Raw genomic sequence first — 17,552 nt, forward strand, 5'->3', positions numbered from 1 at the left:
GCTGCAGTAGCCACTGTGAAAAAATACTAACTTTGTTTTTTAATAAAGATTGTGATATGAAAAAATATGTTTCCAACATTTAAAAAAATTGCATGTAACACAAAAACCTAAATGTAACAATAGGTCATTTATTGATGACAACTTCCCTTTAAAGGTGTACTTCACTGCCTGGACAACCCCTTTTTAAATGAAGTAATCAACCTTGTTAAAAAATAATTAAGTATACTCATCTCCCACTGCGGGTCTCCCAGGGCTCATGTGACATTGTTATGCTATGTGAGCCCCGCACCCAATCTTCGGCCGATATTGGGCTGCTGTGTTCTTAGTTCCTTTGGAGGAACCTTGGATAAATGGAAGAAGTAAGGCCACTGATTGGTTGCAGGGCTCACAGAGCATAAAAATGGCATCAAAGACCCGATGCTGAGATCGCTGGAACATGGCCAATGTGAAAAGTAAGTATATGTTATTTTTATTTTACAAGGGGACAAGTAGTAGACAACCACTTTAAGTACAGTATATTAGAGTTGTTTTTTATGAGCTATGCCCTTGTTTGTTTTGCAAAATACTGTATAATGACCTATAGGAACTATAAATGTATAAATATAAAATGTTTTCATTCACCAGCAGCAAGAAACTTACTTTGCTATTCGTTATACAATGATTCCATTAAGAAAAAAAAGAGATACAGTCCATGTCTCCATGATATTGTTTGCGGTCACACGGTCTGCAAAAAAACCCATGGATTGAACAGATATGTGAAAAACAGACATTTGACTGAGACCTAAACCTGCATTTGACATCTGTTTCTCATATTTCATCTAAAAAGTGTATTTGTCATCCACTGTCTCAACAGAGGTTATCAAACGGCTCCATTGATTCGAATGATGAAGCCAGTCAGATGGTGGAACTTCAAGAGCTGCTGGAGAAGCAAAATTATGAAATGACCCAGATGAAAGAACGCTTATCATCATTGTCAGCTCGGGTTGGGGAGGTTGAACAGGAAGCAGAAACTGCAAGAAAAGACCTTGTAAAAACAGAGGAAATGAATACAAAATATCAGAGAGACATTAGGGAGGTAAGGTTACGTACTTTTGAATTGTTGCATCATATAACACAGTCCCCATGAGTATCTGTGCATGTTCGTACATTACTTGTACATAAAATGATAATAGATTCTTCATCTTTGTCCAGTGGACCTCAAACAATTACTCAGCACCAATACAAATCTATGATAGGACTCCCATTTAATTGCCTCTTCTATAATAGCAGAATGGGTGAATTCTTCTCTTCTCTCCAATAAGGGCAGGTGGAAAATAAGCATTAAGCCCATGAATACTTCACTGTAATATTCCTAGTCATATTAGGGGTCTTAGAGGTGTATGCAGTGTCCTAAAATGTCTATTTAATCATAGAATGATGAACTTAAAGACAACCTATCATGCTGCCCAAATCACGTGCAGCTTAAATCAAACATTTGCTTCACGATTGCAACCAGAAATGACTGTACTCTAAAAAACTCAACGTCTCTCCTTCCCACTCCAGTTGATTATCAGGTCTCTCTCTATACACACACATAGGAAGAGACCTATCAGCCATGGGGATGAGTGCGGAGAGAAGCCGGACAGGGACCACAGTGAACTAGTCAGCCAAGACACATAGTCCCCGGTCGGTCTTTCAAAATATGTTTACGTTAAAACGCTGAAGCTCTTAACTGCTTGGTCTGCATTTATGAATATTACTTTGTACTTCTGCGAATTTTAGGCTATGGCTCAGAAAGAAGATATGGAAGAACGAATCACAACACTTGAGAAGAGATATCTCAGTGCCCAGAGGGAATCAACATCCATCCATGATATGAATGATAAGCTGGAAAACGAGCTGGCAAATAAAGAAGCTATTTTACGTCAGGTTCAGTATATTTTACAATTTTACTGCATGTATTTTAGTAACCCTGGAAATGCATCCAAATTTCACAATGTCTTGCCTATCATATAAACATGTCAAAAACATGCATAGATTTATATAAAATATCCAATAACGCCTATGAGTCATATGCCGTAAGGATACATCATATGTTGGGTCCCGTTCACTGATGCAGGCTCAGCAACAGAGCCCGCATCTTTGCTGGCAGATGATGGCTGTATTATTCAGCCATCATTTACCTCTAACAGCTGAGAATTAAATGAAATAAATACATGGAAATAAATAAATATAAAAATTTGGTAAGTCAGATCTATCAAAATATCACATTCATTAATCCGATCAGTAAATGCTTAATTGAGAAAAAAAATAAAACATGAGAACTGCAGTTTTTCAGCCGCTGCAACACCTAAAAAAGACAATAAGATACTATCAAAGCATTGCATCTACTCCAAAATGTTATCAATAAAAAGTAAGATCAGGGCACAAAAAACAAGCCCTCACGCAGCTCCATTGACCAAAAATGTAAAACGTTATGGGTCTCTGATGGTGGCAACACAAGCACATTTTCTTTTTTGCACATTTCAGATTTTTTTTACCACTTAAGTTAAAAAAAAGAAAACTGTGCATATTTGGTATCACTGTAATCACTGTTTTGACCTTGTGAATCATATTGCTAGGTAATTTTTACTGTATAATAAACTCAAAAAACAAAACCCAAAAAACATTTGCATAATTGCACTTTTTTCGCAATTTTGCTTGATTTGGAATTTTTTTCCTACTTTCCATTACTTCACATAATAAAATTGATGGTGTCATCAATACAACCTATAAGTCCTCATGCAGAAATGTCAACAGAAATATAAAAGAACTGGTTATGGTTTTTGCAAGAAGAGGAAGAGAAAACAAAAGCTGAAAATCGTCATGTTGGGAAGGGGTTAATCATATTCCTTTATTTGTATATTTTTTCAACCATTGCTCTGTTGGAACTTCTAGCTATTAATGTCGATTGCTTCTAGTGGAACAGAAGTGAACATATCCTGACTGTGGAGGGCAAGTACCATCTTCACAGGGAAGATAACTAGGTCTCCAGTGCCACCTGTGGGAGGCAGTAATCCTAGAAGTTAACATCGACCTGTTCAAGAGCTTTACCACCTGATGTAGAATATAAAGCCAAACCAAAATCTTCTGTATAAGGAATAGACCTCCATTTGCAGATTGCTTTTTGTGGTTCTCGTTCCTCAGCAGTGCAAATAGGAGACTTGCTGGCTGGATGAGGGACTGTTGACAGAGGGTTTAAAGGGTAAAGTTTCTTATTATAGGTACCTCCACGCTTCCTTAGTGGGCCTTCTGACCATGCAATTCTTCCTAGGAAAACGATTTGTGAATTGCCTTTTATTTACAGCTTGTTGCCCAATAGACCAACCACTACTTCTGTCTAGGTCTTAAGCACTGTGCTGAAGCTGGCTCTAAGTAATGAGACCACCAAGCTGGTGTAGGGAGACTTATAGGTAAAGTAATAGTCCCTGGGATAAAAGGTATGCAAATAGTCTGCTCACATAGGCTGAACAAGGTCTGGTACCACCTACTGGAAGTAGCAATCTTTGTAGTCAATATTAACCCTTTAAAAGGCTTTGCCATATGACTTGGGATTTCAAGAAGTAATTTTCTTTTGGAGAAGATTCTGGTTTGGCTTTATATCCTAAATCATGACTTCTAGGATTGCTAGAGGAGGCACTAAATACCCTGTTGTCTTCATCTGGGTAATTTCATACTTTTTTCCAAGGGAGCATTGCTTGAACTATAAGTTTCCCTACATCATATTGGTGATCTCATTAAAGGGGATAGGATAAGCCAAAATCTTATCGACACCCATACCCTTGCCAATAAGCTGTTACTGGCACCAGCGGGAAGTTTTCGAAAACTGCTGGAACACAGCAGCTTTGTCATTTCTATAGTGGCAGCGTCTGGTACTGAAGATCCACCCCCAACAAAAATGAAACCCCACTGATCAGATAGTGATGACCTTTCCTGTTCTATTCTTTTGAGCTTTTATGTACTAATTTGAAGCTGGCAAGGATCACTGGAGCTTGCTGTTACCTCATAATCCTGGCCAGCTTCAGCGCAGTGCTTACAAGCGACACAACACAGGTGGTCAGTCTCCTAGGTGTAATAGAGTGCAGGGTTGAGTATGTCACCACGGGACAGACAGACCAACTGTTGAGGGGAATTTATTAACAGGAGTAAGATTCTCCTCGCAGGGATTAAACAGGGGGTTAATAGAGATAAAGCAAACAGTAAACAGCTAAGCGGAATCGCAAACGGTTAACGAATGTTCTGGTAACTTATCAATCCAGGGAGGTCCTGACTTGAGGGTCCTTATTCCAACGTGGATACAGTCACCAGCAGCGCTTGAAGATCCTGAAGTCTCTTCTCTGTCTCCTAGGAACTGGAGACTCCGGGATTAAGCCTCTGCAGCCCTTTATCCTCAAAGTGAAACTGAAATCAGGAAGTAGCACAGTCTCAGTCACTGCTGCAGGAGCCTCTGTATGTTAGCCTGGCAGTTTCTCTGTAGTAAGGATGTCACACACACACTGGGCAGTTACTTATCACACTCAGGGATCTTTGCTTGTCACTGCGGTCACCGGGGCTGCGCCCGGGTCACTGTCTCTGAGCTGTCAGGGGAAGAGTCTTCTCTTATTCAGGAGGTTTCCGCTTCTACACCCTCACATACAGCCTTCACTATGGTGGGTTTCTCAGCCTCAGTGCCCTCACGGGGAGCACTACCTTTAGGGGAGCACAGCGCTGCAGCCTGCCCTCTCTGGCGCGCTGCCCTCTCTCTCCTCTCCCGCTCTTTTTTTTACCACACCCCTCTCTCTTCCCAGCAGTCACCTGGTCCCCTCTGTCCAGGGCAGAAAGTCTTCCCCCCAACAACCCAGCTGTCTGACTAAGTGGTTCCAGGCAAGGAGCAGGGAAAGCAACCTCCTTACATAGGCAACAAGCTGTAAACAAAAGAGAAATAAAGTTTTAATATGTCAAGAACAACTGCAAATTTTAAGAAGTATATTGCAAAAGTGCTTGTTTTTACAAATACTATCTGACAGTATCCTCTGTAAAGATTGGAAAACCTTTTAAATGCTTTTTTTCTACTTTCTTAGCGTTCCTTTTTTTGACTGTTAGTTTTTTTCTTTTCATTCATCATGTTCTTTTGCTATTTTTTTTAGCTCACTGTCTACTTTTTCTTTCACTATTTTCCTTCATTGCACATTTTATCGTCTTTCATTTCCTTGTGCCTGACTCCTTGCCAAAAATAAATAACATATGCTCCTAAAGGTGCTTATATGCTCCAACAGTCCTGAGCCCAAAAAAGTACCTTTGGGTAGCTTAGTCCTGTGGTAACGCACCCCAACGCGCGTTTCGGACAATTTCCTTTGTCAGGGGGGTGACATAATGCACCTTTAGGAGCATATGTTATTTATTTTTGGCACAAAGCATTTTTTTAGCCGGGCTTATGATTGCTGGTTATATGCATAGCACTTAGCACTTTTTGGGCTCAGGACTGTTGGAGCATGTAAGCACCTTTAGGAGCATATGTATTTTATTTTTGGCACATAGCACTTTTCAGCAGGGCTTACGATTGCTGGTTACATGCATGCACTTTTTATATATGCAATCTAATCCTTTTAATATGTTGCACTTTATATTGTGTGAATTGTGAAATATATATTTTTTCATTTATATAGCACATTTAAAAAGTACAGTTTTTATTTTGATTCGGGATCTATTGATGTAATATTGGGTTTGCTGTTATTGTACCATTCCTATATGTCCTGTGGTGCGTACTAGCATTTGATTTTATATGATACATGTTTTAATGAATTAATTGTTGCTACTTGAATTGTGTAATAAAAGCAGATTTTTTAATATTATTCCTGGTGTGGTGCTAATCTCTGGTGTGTCTATGATCAGGGTGTTTGGGCTGTCTTACTTTATATACAGTATAGTAATAGTTTTGCTCATTATTTTAATTGATTTTCCTAAATAATAGCACATTACCTTTGTTGTGCTGGCAGCCGAAAACTAAGTCCCAGGTGTGCGCAAACATCAATAACATTCAGAGTTTCTGATCTAGCATTCAGCTTATTAAAGCTTTTTTTGTTTTCTGTGAAAGGACTGTTTATGATTAGTCTTGTTTTTGCATAGTTCATTTGTAATTCTTTAGAACTTCTTCCACATGAAAAGAAAATGTATGGAGAATAAATGCTAATTAGTATTTTTATTCAGATGATGCCTGAGACATTGCATATTTTGGGTCATTATATTTTAACATAATTATGATTTAATATGTGTTATTTAGATTCTGACTATTGGATGATGACACAGACTAAAATTTTAATTAGTTATGATACTAGTTACTACTTTAGATTTTATACAAATATACAGTATATGTATCTAAATAGATTTTTCAATATCAAAATTGCAGCACCATGAAGAAAAAAGTTGTGGAATTATGGAAATCACAGGGTGGATAGTCATGTTACTCGTAGGCAAATGATGAATAAATGGAAACAAAATTTTCAAAACATCCTGATGTATTCAATATCAAATGTGAGTGTTATGAGCAGAAATACTCACACTTACATGGCTTGGCATGCTATTAGTGAGCATTAATCATTAATGGTTGTGTGAGGAATGATCTGCCATGGTGAATGTACTTTGGCATACAAATTATCGGAATCTGCTACTGGCAGTGTCCTTTGCATTTGCATTTGCCGACCAATGATGTCCTAGATGTTCTCGACGTGAGGCAAGTCCGAAGACGCTAAAGACAATGGCCGTACAGTTAGGACACGCAGGCTGACATGTTGTCCGGCTAAAATCCAGCTCCTGTTAAACTTTGGAGAACAGGCCGCACCAATAGTTTCACTAATGATCCATTCTGTACTGCAAGAAAATTTGGACGTCACAAAACTATGTTGCCAAAACTAAGGCATCAAACATGAACCATCAGAAAGGGTTTGCACTACACTGAGCTGCAATCCAGATGTTCAGACACAAGTCTTCCATTACCTCTCACGCCTTTGGTCTCAAAGTCTATCATAGAGCATAGCAATGGAAGATTGAATGGAGGGCTACCCTCTTCAGCAATGGGTCCTGTTTTGATCTTGTCTGCAATGATGGCTAGAGATTGGTCTGGACATTACATTGGCCATGCCATGAAGAGGCCTTCTTGAGGGAATGTGGCATATCGTATGGTAATGGGACCTCTCTAGTCTTCATTCCATGTACAATAACAACTCGTCGTTACGTTGAATTTATCATGGAACTTGTTGTACCTTCATTTCTCCAAAGTGTCCCAGGAGCTCCATTTCAACACGATAACACCTTGCGCATGCTATTGTTAACAGTCTGCATAACCTCTATGTGCTACCATGGCCCACAGCGTCTGTAGACTTCTCCTATTGAGTACATCTATGGATTTTATTTATTGGTAATTGTAAACCGAGCTGCCAGCCATTTTTTTTATATCATACCAAGACTTGTAATTACTATATAAATTGAGATGTTTTGAATATTTTGTTCCCATCCATCAGTCACCCTGTTGTTGAAGCCAGTTTTTAATTGCAACGTGACAACTCAGACAAACTTTGGTCACAGTGTATAGGTGATTTGTGGCTAAGACGTCATTACTGAAAGTTTAGCAAAGGCAACTGAAGTGCAAGCGCTGAAGCAACAGGAGATTCAAGAACAAATAATTGTTATTTCTTTGTTATAACATTTTTCATAACATTCCCCACTCTAGAGAAAATGTTGTAGAATCTCAGAAAAAAAAGTGGTTGTCCTTCTTAAGGTGAAGGTGGTCCACAAGCTGGTAATGTTAAAAATAGCATAAGGATCACTTACCTGGAAGCCACTGCATTTCCAGCACTTCCAGCCGTGGCTTCCACAGGTGAATTATGTTTGTATTCTCATTTTTAAAGAATTGTCAGCTAGTTGCATGGCTCAGCCTAATAACGGAGAACCCTTTTAATTGTATACGCAAGGAAGTTTTTGGTTAAACTTACGAGGTGTGCAACTTTTCACGAAACTAGCATTTGTGTATATTGATTTAACAGATACATTTTTTTAAACGAAAATGTTTCCTTTTCTGAAGTATAGATGGAAGAGAAAAATAGACAATTGCAAGAACGTTTGGAACTGGCTGAACAGAAACTGCAGCAGACTATGAGAAAAGCTGAAACGTTGCCGGAAGTGGAAGCAGAGCTGGCTCAGAGAATAGCAGCCCTTACTAAGGTACTAAACTGATGTAAAGTTCCAAATAAGAACTTTGGAGTATTTGCATTGTCCTAATAAATGGATTTTATGGGGGTAAAGATTTAAATATGAAGATACTAGTTACCTATTTTACATATTTCATTGACTGCAAGCTGCACTGAGCTTTTTTTATTTTTACAATGACTGCTTGTTTTTGCCTACTTTGCACATGAGATGTATTATCTCTTAGTTTTATTTTACTTTATTTTGAGTTGTGCATGTGAAAGTTTGACAAAACTATGTTAAAAAGTAGGAGTTTTACTTTCAAAACCAAATTTGGTGGCATTAATGGTGAAATTTTCACCAATTTTATCAAATTGGCACAGAAGGAATAATTTTGCCACCCATGATGGAATGATTACTAAATTTGTTGCATTTAACCAATCCTCTTTACCCTTTATCTAGGCAATGTTTAAAAGTGTTCAAAAGGTTTTATTTTAAAAAGTGTGTAAACCAAAGAATACATTTGGTACAGGTCTTCACTTTTTTGATCAAGTTGTGCAAGAATTTTGTCTGCATTTTACGTAGTAAATAACTATCCCTGTTTTTTTTTATTGTTATGGATTCTATACTTTATTAAGCAGCTTAAACTTAGCATTAAACTATCCCTATTAATAAATGAATGGCTAATCCAATGCTTAACTTGTGTATACAAACTTAAAGATGTCTATTCAAAACAACTATAATTAAATGTACAGAGAAGTATCATTTTGCCAATATATTTAAAGGGAACCTGTCACCAGGTTTGGCCGATAAGAGATACGGCCATCACCTTTCAGGGCTGATATACAGCATTCTATAATGCTTGATATCTGTCCCCAACCCAACCTGCATGAGTAGAATAATAACTTTTATTATACTCACCTGCTGGGCAGTCCAGTCCGGGGGGAGTCTCTCCTCTTGGTCCGGTGCCTCCCTTCTTCTTTCGATGCCGCCCTCCTACTTGCAATATAGAATCGGCCAAACCCGGTGACAGGTTCACTTTAATGTCATTATGACTGAACCAGGTAGGCACATGGTGCGGTAGTGCAGTACTACTACAAGAAATTAAGCCGAAAAATTTACCAATAACTTTTTCTTGGTATTTTATCATATTTCGCTATATAACAAAAGCAAAAAACTTCTTGACTCTAGCAGTTCATTGAGGCAATAAGCCTTTAAAGGTCACGATGCTGCGTCTCATGCTATGCCTGTAAAGATCTAATTGCTAAGTCTGTGGAATGAGCCAAGAACTGCTCTCCAAGGCAACCACTTAATTACCAGGACAATCCACATACCACTTACTGAAATATCAGATTGGACTGGTAAATAAATCCAACAAATCAAGATAGACTGGGATGCTGTAGAAAAATCAAATAGAACCTAGGATGGTATTAATTAGTTTTTTTTTGGAGTAGCATCCGAATGCCTACTTGGGATCTCTGATGTCTCATCTTAATTTTTATTGAGCCAAAAGAAATTTGATCAAAATTTCCAATACGGCATTTAGAATTGCTATGATAATTACCATATAGAACTCCAAAACTGCTGATGGCATTTGCCACAGATTTCATACCTGCCATGGTATGAAATTGGAAAATTAGATGTAAATCCCACTGGGGGACAAGGTCATGAGTAAGAATGTAAGCACTTTCTAAATAGCATGAAATCAATATAATGGAATGTAAGGAATTATAGAGGTATTGGCGATATTTTACATTTCTCATATAAAAGACCCATAAAAGCAAAACAAAAAATCAATTCTATTATTATTTTCACTGTAAAATAAAGTCATGCTTCCCTAAGTCCATTCTGTTTTCAAATGTAACCAATAGTGCAATAAGAAATATACAGTATATCCTAGTGTCTAGATATAGTTAGAGAACTTGAGAAAATGTCTCCCTTGGCGTTTATAGGAGACAATCAGTCAGTTGCGTTATTCCTGATAGTAAACTTTCCTATCAGGACCATCATATTGAAATAAACTAAAGTGGTTATCCCATTCAGGACAAGCCTTTCTTCATAGATCCATTCTGAAGCAGAAAAAAATGCATCCCTACTTCTCAGACAGACACCACTCCTCCTATTGCAGTGTCTCCAGCCGCAACCTTTCTGTATTCCCTCAGAGTAGAAGTCTATAACAATGTCACATGACCTTCGGGAGACACAGTGTGTCGATCAGAGGAGTGGCGTTGGTCCAGGAAGTCCGTACGCGTTATTTTTTATTTTATGCAGCAGACTGTAACTATAAGGCTTATTTTACACTTACTGTGTTTGCGGCCCATTTATGCGGCCCCAATAGATTTCTATGGGCCGCAATAAATCCACGGAGCGCTGTACGCTGTATGGCCGTGAGGGCAGTATTTACGGCCGTGAAAAATGATCGAGTCTTCTTGATCTTTTTCACGGCTTACACACACGGCCCTCATTGTAAATCATTGATTGTAAATAAATGGGGCCGCAAAAACAACAGAAGGTTGTTTTTGCGGTGCACCGTGACTTCCGGTTTTGTGGACTGACGTTTTTTTCCCCAATACTTTTGCTATAGTATTGGGAACTCGAAAAACGGCGATCCGCAAGTTTTTTGTGGTCCGTTATTGCGGCAGGCCATGAAAATTGTGGCAATGCGGCGTGCAAAAACGGCTCGCAAAAAACACGTTAAGTGTAAAAGAAGCCTTAAGAAGGGATTGTCCTATTGTGGCCAGGCTTTTTAATTTTTGATCATTAAACCATAGTGTTTAGTTTTGTAAGTATCTTCTTTATGTTTGCTTTTTAACTTTTCTCAAAATTTTCACTTCAATTCTTATCCGTAACTGTAGCTGATATATATTCTTTTGCAATGAAATGAGAACTGTACTTTTCGCAAACCTTATACGTCAATACTACTTGTGATTATACGAAATGTTATAATATGTTATCAGAGAAATTTGCTTCCTTCCTCTCCACCCTGCCTCCTGAACTCACCATCCACTCTGAAAAATCAGCTCAAGTCCAATTTTCTTAGATAAGAAAAGGACTACTAGCTCACTGTGACACCGCACATTATATTCAATGGAGAGCAGAGTGGAGAGGAAGGGTGAAGAGCAGGGAGAGGAAACAGGCAAAAGAAAGATTGTGTGGAGCTCTGTAACAAGTATTTTAGCTCATCCCAGAGCGGCATTCATATCTATGTTGATTAGTACTGCTGTGTAATTTCCTCTATGTTGTTGCTGCTTCTCTCAGTGTGCTAAAAAAAAAGAAAGAAGTGCAGGAATCCATCTCTGTGTGATGTGATATATAATATGCAGCTTACAAGTCACATAATGGCCAGAAATAGTGTTATTGCTCGTGTACGCACAGGACTGCTTATTCTGAAAAGTTAACTGAAAGTATGGTTGCCCTTTAAAGTAGCTAATACATGCTAAGCATGTGCATTTTTTGCTATAAAAAAAATCTTTCATTTAATTAATCTAATTTAGGTCCTGTTCACATTTGCATTTTTGGGATTCGTTCTAAGTTACCTTCAGTTTTTTTTTGTATCTTTATTAGTTAGATGATAATTCTTCTGTTGCCATTAAAAGGACTGGAGCCCAAAAGAATCCCATTAAAGTGAATCTTTCATAAGACTGTGCTGCCCTATGTAAGAGAAGTGTAGCATGGGAACAGGTCTACTCTCATTTTAGCCAAAAACAGAACAAAAAAATCATGCTATTTGACTAAGAGGAATAAACAGACTACTACTGACCAAAAATATAAGACCGTCACGGTCTGCACACCTCATATGCCACCAACGAAACAATCACCAATAATAGTTATATTTACGGGAGCATTTTCGGGCAGTAGATGTGGAGCTTCTCCGAAGTTTTCCAAGTTCTGTGTCACTGCTGCCTCCCTGTGCATGCATAAGGAAGGCAACGATGAAGCTAGGGACATACATCCAGCTTAATTGCGCAAATCCAGGGAGGAAGAACTTCACACCCATGTGCGATATTCGAAAACAGTAGATGTTGTTCTTACAAATCATGTGGCTCCAGCCTCCAGGGCGTTCTTACATGATTAGTTGGAGAGTTAGTCCAGGTGATCAACGCCTCCCACACCTCCCCGACTAGGCAACCGCTAATTTGTTTAGCACAAGTGTAGCTTCAAAGTTCATTTTAGATAAATTCAGCAATTGCTAAACCACATGAAGGGGCTTCTTAGAATTCAGGGAAAGGTTGCTATTAGTGATGAGCGAGTATACTCGTTGCTCGGGTTTTCCTGAGCACGCTCCGGTGTCCTCCGAGTATTTGTTAGTGTTCAGAGATCAAGTTTTCATTGCCTCAGCTGAATGATTTACAGCTATTAGCCAGGCTGAGTACATGTGGGGGTTGCCTGGTTGCTAGGGAATCCCCACATGTAATCAATCTGTCTAATAGCTGTAAATCATTCAGTTGCCGGGATGAAAACTAAATCTCCGAACACTAACAAATACTCGGAGGTCACCCGAGCGTGCTCTGGAAAACCTGAGCAACGAGTACACTCTCTCATCACTAGTTGCTATGCTTAGATGGTGGCGGTTTAGGTCGACAACATAAGCTGGCAATTAAGCTGGCAGGTTCCCTTTAATTATAGGCTCCTTAAGTGAAAGCTGTGACGCTAGTGTGAACAGAGCTTGAGGAACTTGGCTGTCAACATAAGCAGGAGCACACATCATTCCATTATTTTAGCCTTGGATTAGTTCAGTTTGCTGTTTATTTTTTTTAGTCTGTTGTCCCTAAAATTTACATTGTCACATATTTTACTTTTAAGCATTTTGTGTTTTTTCTTTAGCCGTTTGTGGCCTTTTATTCTGGTTTTATCAACTTTGTCCCTCTCCTTTTCCTTGACTTGTTAGTCTGATCCAAGTTCTTCTACTTCATCTGATGATTATCAATATGTAATGGAAGCTAATCTACAAGAAATGGTCTCCATACGTAGGAAGGTAGTCCTACAGGACTTTACTTTCTATTGCTGACTAGAATCCATCTGATTTTATTTTCTTTTAATCTCTTGGTTTTTTTGTTGCTTTAATTATTGATAATCAACCATCATGCAGTTTAGTGCTTCAGGGGCTTATGATTTCCAATATGAGGTTTGTTTTCAAGCCATGCACAGACTGCATGTTACATTTGGCTGACTTCATTGCTCATAAATAAACCCGAAGTTTTGCTAGCGCTTGGATGTAGCAGGCCTCGATTAGCTGACACATTTCAAGCAATGCTGTCCAGCTGCCTGATTCTATACTATTTATTTTAGTAGAGTAAGTTTGCGGTTAGTAGTAGCTTGCTTTTGTCTTGTACCTTCTTTGAGGAACACGTCACTAACCTGAGTGCACACATTTCAGATCAGCTTCTTGTATTTTTTTTCATAGGCAGAAGAAAGACATGGGAATATCGAAGAACGAATGAGGCACCTGGAAACACAGCTTGAAGAAAAGAACCAAGAACTTCAGAGGGTGCGTATAACTGTCAATGAAGACGTAGTGATTCACATGTTGCTCCATAAGTTACTTCTGAATTTTGATCCCTCATAGTGATCAGTGAGTGTACCCGTTGCTCAGGTTTCCCCTAGCACGCTCGGGTGACCTCCGAGTATTTGTTAGTGCTCGGAGATTTAGTTTCTGTGGACGCAGCTGCATGATTTGCAGCTGCTAGACAGCTTGAATACATGTGGGAATTCCCTAGCAACCAGACAACCCCCACATGTACTCAGGCTGGCTAGCAGCTGTAAATCATTCAGCTAAATCTACAAAAACTAAATCTCCGAGCAGTTACAGATACTCGGAGGTCACCCGAGCGTGCTAGGGAAAACCCGAGCAATGAGTATATTCGCTCATCACCAATCCCTCAGCATTAAAGGAAAACCATATACTGTAAATGCCATTTAGGGAACATGCAAATATATTTTATGCTCAGCAGTGACCATTGCAACATTTTGTGGATCCAAATCACCACCAAATTTATATAAAAAAAAATGCTTCTATTTAAACTGAATCCGTCACCAGACTTTTGCTACCCCATTTGAGAGCAGCTTAGTAAAAGTGCAGAGACCCTGATTTTAGTATCACATACATGGCTACCTGCTGTCAGTTTGATATAATCACTGTTTTAATCTGCTGCAGATCTACTAGGTCTCTGAATGTATAGCTGTATAACCCTGCCCATGCCACTGGTTGGAAGCTTTCTGTGGACACTGTGCATAGGCAGAAAGCTGCCAATCAGTCGTAGGAGTGGGCTTGGACTACCTAGTAGCAGGTTTACTAGACAAGTAGTGATAAAATCACATTTTTATCAGCAGGAGATTATCACAGCTACAGCTACCAGCCCAGTAAGTTATACACCACTGGACTCAGGATGACTATCTCTACATTATACTGCTAGCAAAAATGAGGTGACAGATTACCTTTAAGCCATCAACCATTATTGTCCCTATAGCTTGTTGTCCCTTCAGCATGACTCAGCTACAATACAGCACATTCTGTATTGTGACAGGGACTCCAGATCTTTGGTTGTTGGGTGTCATCACAGACGCTGGCTGCTTAATATGTTTCTAGATATGCTTTAACATCTTTTTACAATATTCTTTTTTTTTTTACCTTTTGCAAACATGTGAAAAGTTAGTTAAAAGAATCTTTACGGTTAGAAGACGGTAATGGAAGCTGAAAAATAGTTAGTGTGGATCATTTCTTTCATAAACTTACTGTGTTTTCTATATTTTCTCATTCTTTTCTACAGTAGGAAATCATAAACATTAGTAATATACATAGATGTAAAGTTTTCCTCACAAACCTTTATTACATCAACTGAATAGCATATACAGTTAGGTCCATATATATTTGGACAGAGACAACATTTTTCTAATTTTGGTTATAGACATTGCCACAATGAATTTTAAACAAAACAATTCAGATGCAGTTGAAGTTCAGACGTTCAGCTTTCATTTGAGGGTATCCACATTAAAATTGGATGAAGGGTTTAGGAGTTTCAGTTCCTTAACATGTGCCACCCTGTTTTTAAAGGGACCAAAATAATTGGACAAATGACTCCAAGGCTATTTCATGGACAGGTGTGGGCAATCCCTTCATTATGTCATTCTCAATTAAGAAGATAAAAGGCCTAGAGTTGATTGAGGTGTGATGCTTGCATTTGGAAGGTTTTGCTGTGAAGTAAACATACGGTCAAAGCAGCTCTCCATGCAGGTGAAACAAGCCATCCTTACGCTGCGAAAACAGAAAAAACCCATCTGAGAAATTGCTACAATATTAGGAGTGACAGAATCTACAGTTTGGTTCATCCTGAGAAAGAAAGAAAGCACTGGTGAACTCATCAATGCAAAAAGACCTGGGCGCCCACGGAAGACAACAGTGGTGGATGATCGCAGAATAATCTCCATGGTGAAGAGAAACCGCTTCACAACAGCCAACCAAGTGAACAACACTCTCCAGGAGGTAGGCGTATCAATATCCAAATCTACCATAAAGAGAAAACTGCATGAAAGTAAATACAGAGGGTTCACTGCACGGTGCAAGCCACTCATAAGCATCAAGAATAAAAAGGCTAGACTGGACTTTGCTAAAAAACATCTAAAAAAGCCAGCACAGTTCTGGAAGAACATTCTTTGGACAGATGAAACAAGATCAACCTCTACCAGAATGATGGAAAGAGAAGAGTATGGCGAAGGCGTGGTACAGCTCATGATCCAAAGCATACCACATCATCTGTAAAACACGGCGGAGGCAGTGTGATGGCTTGGGCATGCATGGCTGCCAGTGGCACTGGGTCACTAGTGTTTATTGATGATGTGACACAGGACAGAAGCAGCCGAATGAATTCTGAGGTATTCAGAGACATACTGTGTGCTCAGATCCAGCCTAATGCAGCCAAACTGATTGTCGTCGTTTCATACTATAGATGGACAATGACCCAAAACATAAAGCCAAAGCAACCCAGGAGTTTATTAAAGCAAAGAAGTGGAATATTCTTGAATGGCCAAGTCAGTCACCTGATCTCAACCCAATTGAGCATGCATTTCACTTGTTAAAGACTAAACTTCAGACAGAAAGGCCCACAAACAAACAGCAACTGAAAACCACCGCAGTGAAGGCCTGGCAGAGCATCAAAAAGGAGGAAACACAGCGTCTGGTGATGTCCATGAGTTCAAGACTTCAGGCAGTCATTGCCAACAAAGGGTTTTCAACCAAGTACTAAAAATGAGCATTTTATTTAAAATTATTGAATCTGTCCAATTACTTTTGGTCCCTTTAAAAACAGGGTGGCACATGTTAAGGAGCTGAAACTCCTAAACCCTTCATCCAATTTTAATGTGGATACCCTCAAATGAAAGCTAAAAGTCTAAACTTCAACTGCATCTGAATTGTTTTGTTTAAAATTCATTGTGGTAATATCTAGAACCAAAATTAGAAAAATGTTGTCTCTGTCCAAATATTTATGGACCTAACTGTAACATATCAGTCATGTGACCTGCCCATATCTTGAGACCTCTGGTATCCAGGTAACCTTGTCCATGTATCTAACAGGTTAATAATGGTTTACTGAGTAACATAATTTATCATGCATTTATTTCTGCAGCAACATCTCACCATCATTTATTGTATGTAAATGTATGTGCAGTAGCATCTCTAATATTTTTCTCACTGTGTCTGTATGTAAATGTACAGTACAGACCATAAGTAAGGACACACCTTCTCATTTAAAGATTTTTCTGTACTTTCATGACTATGAAAATTATAAATTCACACTGAAGGTATCAAAACTATGAATTAACACTTGTGGAATTATATACTTAACAAAAAAGTGTGAAACAACTGAAAATATGTCTTATATTCTAGGTTCTTCAAAGTAGCCACCTTTTGCTTTGATGACTGCTTTGCACACGCTTGGCATTCTCTTGATGAGCTTCAAGAGGTAGTCACTGGAAATAGTTTTCACTTCACAGGTGTGCCCTGTCAGGTTTAATAAGTGGGATTTCTTGCCTTATAAATGAGGTTGGGACCATCAGTTGTGTTGTGCAGAAGTCTGGTGGATACACAGCTGATAGTCCTACTGAATAGAATGTTAAAATTTGTATTATGGCAAGAAAAAAGCATCTAAGAAAAGAAAAGCGAGTGGCCATCATTACTTTAAGAAATTAAGGTCAGTCAGTCCGAAAAATTGGGAAAACTTTGAAAGTATCCCCAAGTACAGTTGCAAAAACCATCAAACGCTACAAAGAAACTGGCTCACATGAGGACCACCCCAGGAAAGGAAGACCAAGAGTCACCTCTGCTTCTGAGGATAAGTTTATCCAAGTCACCAGCCTCAGAAATCGCAGGTTAACAGCAG

The 17,552-nt window shown here is 38.8% G+C and overlaps 1 protein-coding gene across 11 annotated transcripts in view; it reads left to right on the plus strand.

Annotated features, from left to right (window-relative positions):
• The window catches only part of PPFIA2 (PTPRF interacting protein alpha 2), a 570,637-nt gene that overhangs the window by 419,059 nt on the left and 134,026 nt on the right, over window positions 1–17,552 (plus strand). For 6 of the 11 annotated variants that reach the window (XM_069764416.1, XM_069764417.1, XM_069764412.1 and 3 more), the window contains 4 exons: window positions 854–1,075; window positions 1,762–1,908; window positions 8,080–8,214; window positions 13,583–13,666. In XM_069764416.1, coding sequence (XP_069620517.1) covers window positions 854–1,075; window positions 1,762–1,908; window positions 8,080–8,214; window positions 13,583–13,666 — 588 coding nt within the window. Of the gene's footprint in view, window positions 1–853; window positions 1,076–1,761; window positions 1,909–8,079; window positions 8,215–13,066; window positions 13,154–13,582; window positions 13,667–17,552 lie in introns of all 11 variants that reach the window. The other 5 variants (XM_069764410.1, XM_069764411.1, XM_069764414.1 and 2 more) reach the window with 1 other exon arrangement.

This window comes from Ranitomeya imitator, chromosome 4, assembly GCF_032444005.1.
Source record: "Ranitomeya imitator isolate aRanImi1 chromosome 4, aRanImi1.pri, whole genome shotgun sequence".
NCBI classification, from domain to species: Eukaryota; Metazoa; Chordata; class Amphibia; order Anura; family Dendrobatidae; genus Ranitomeya; species Ranitomeya imitator.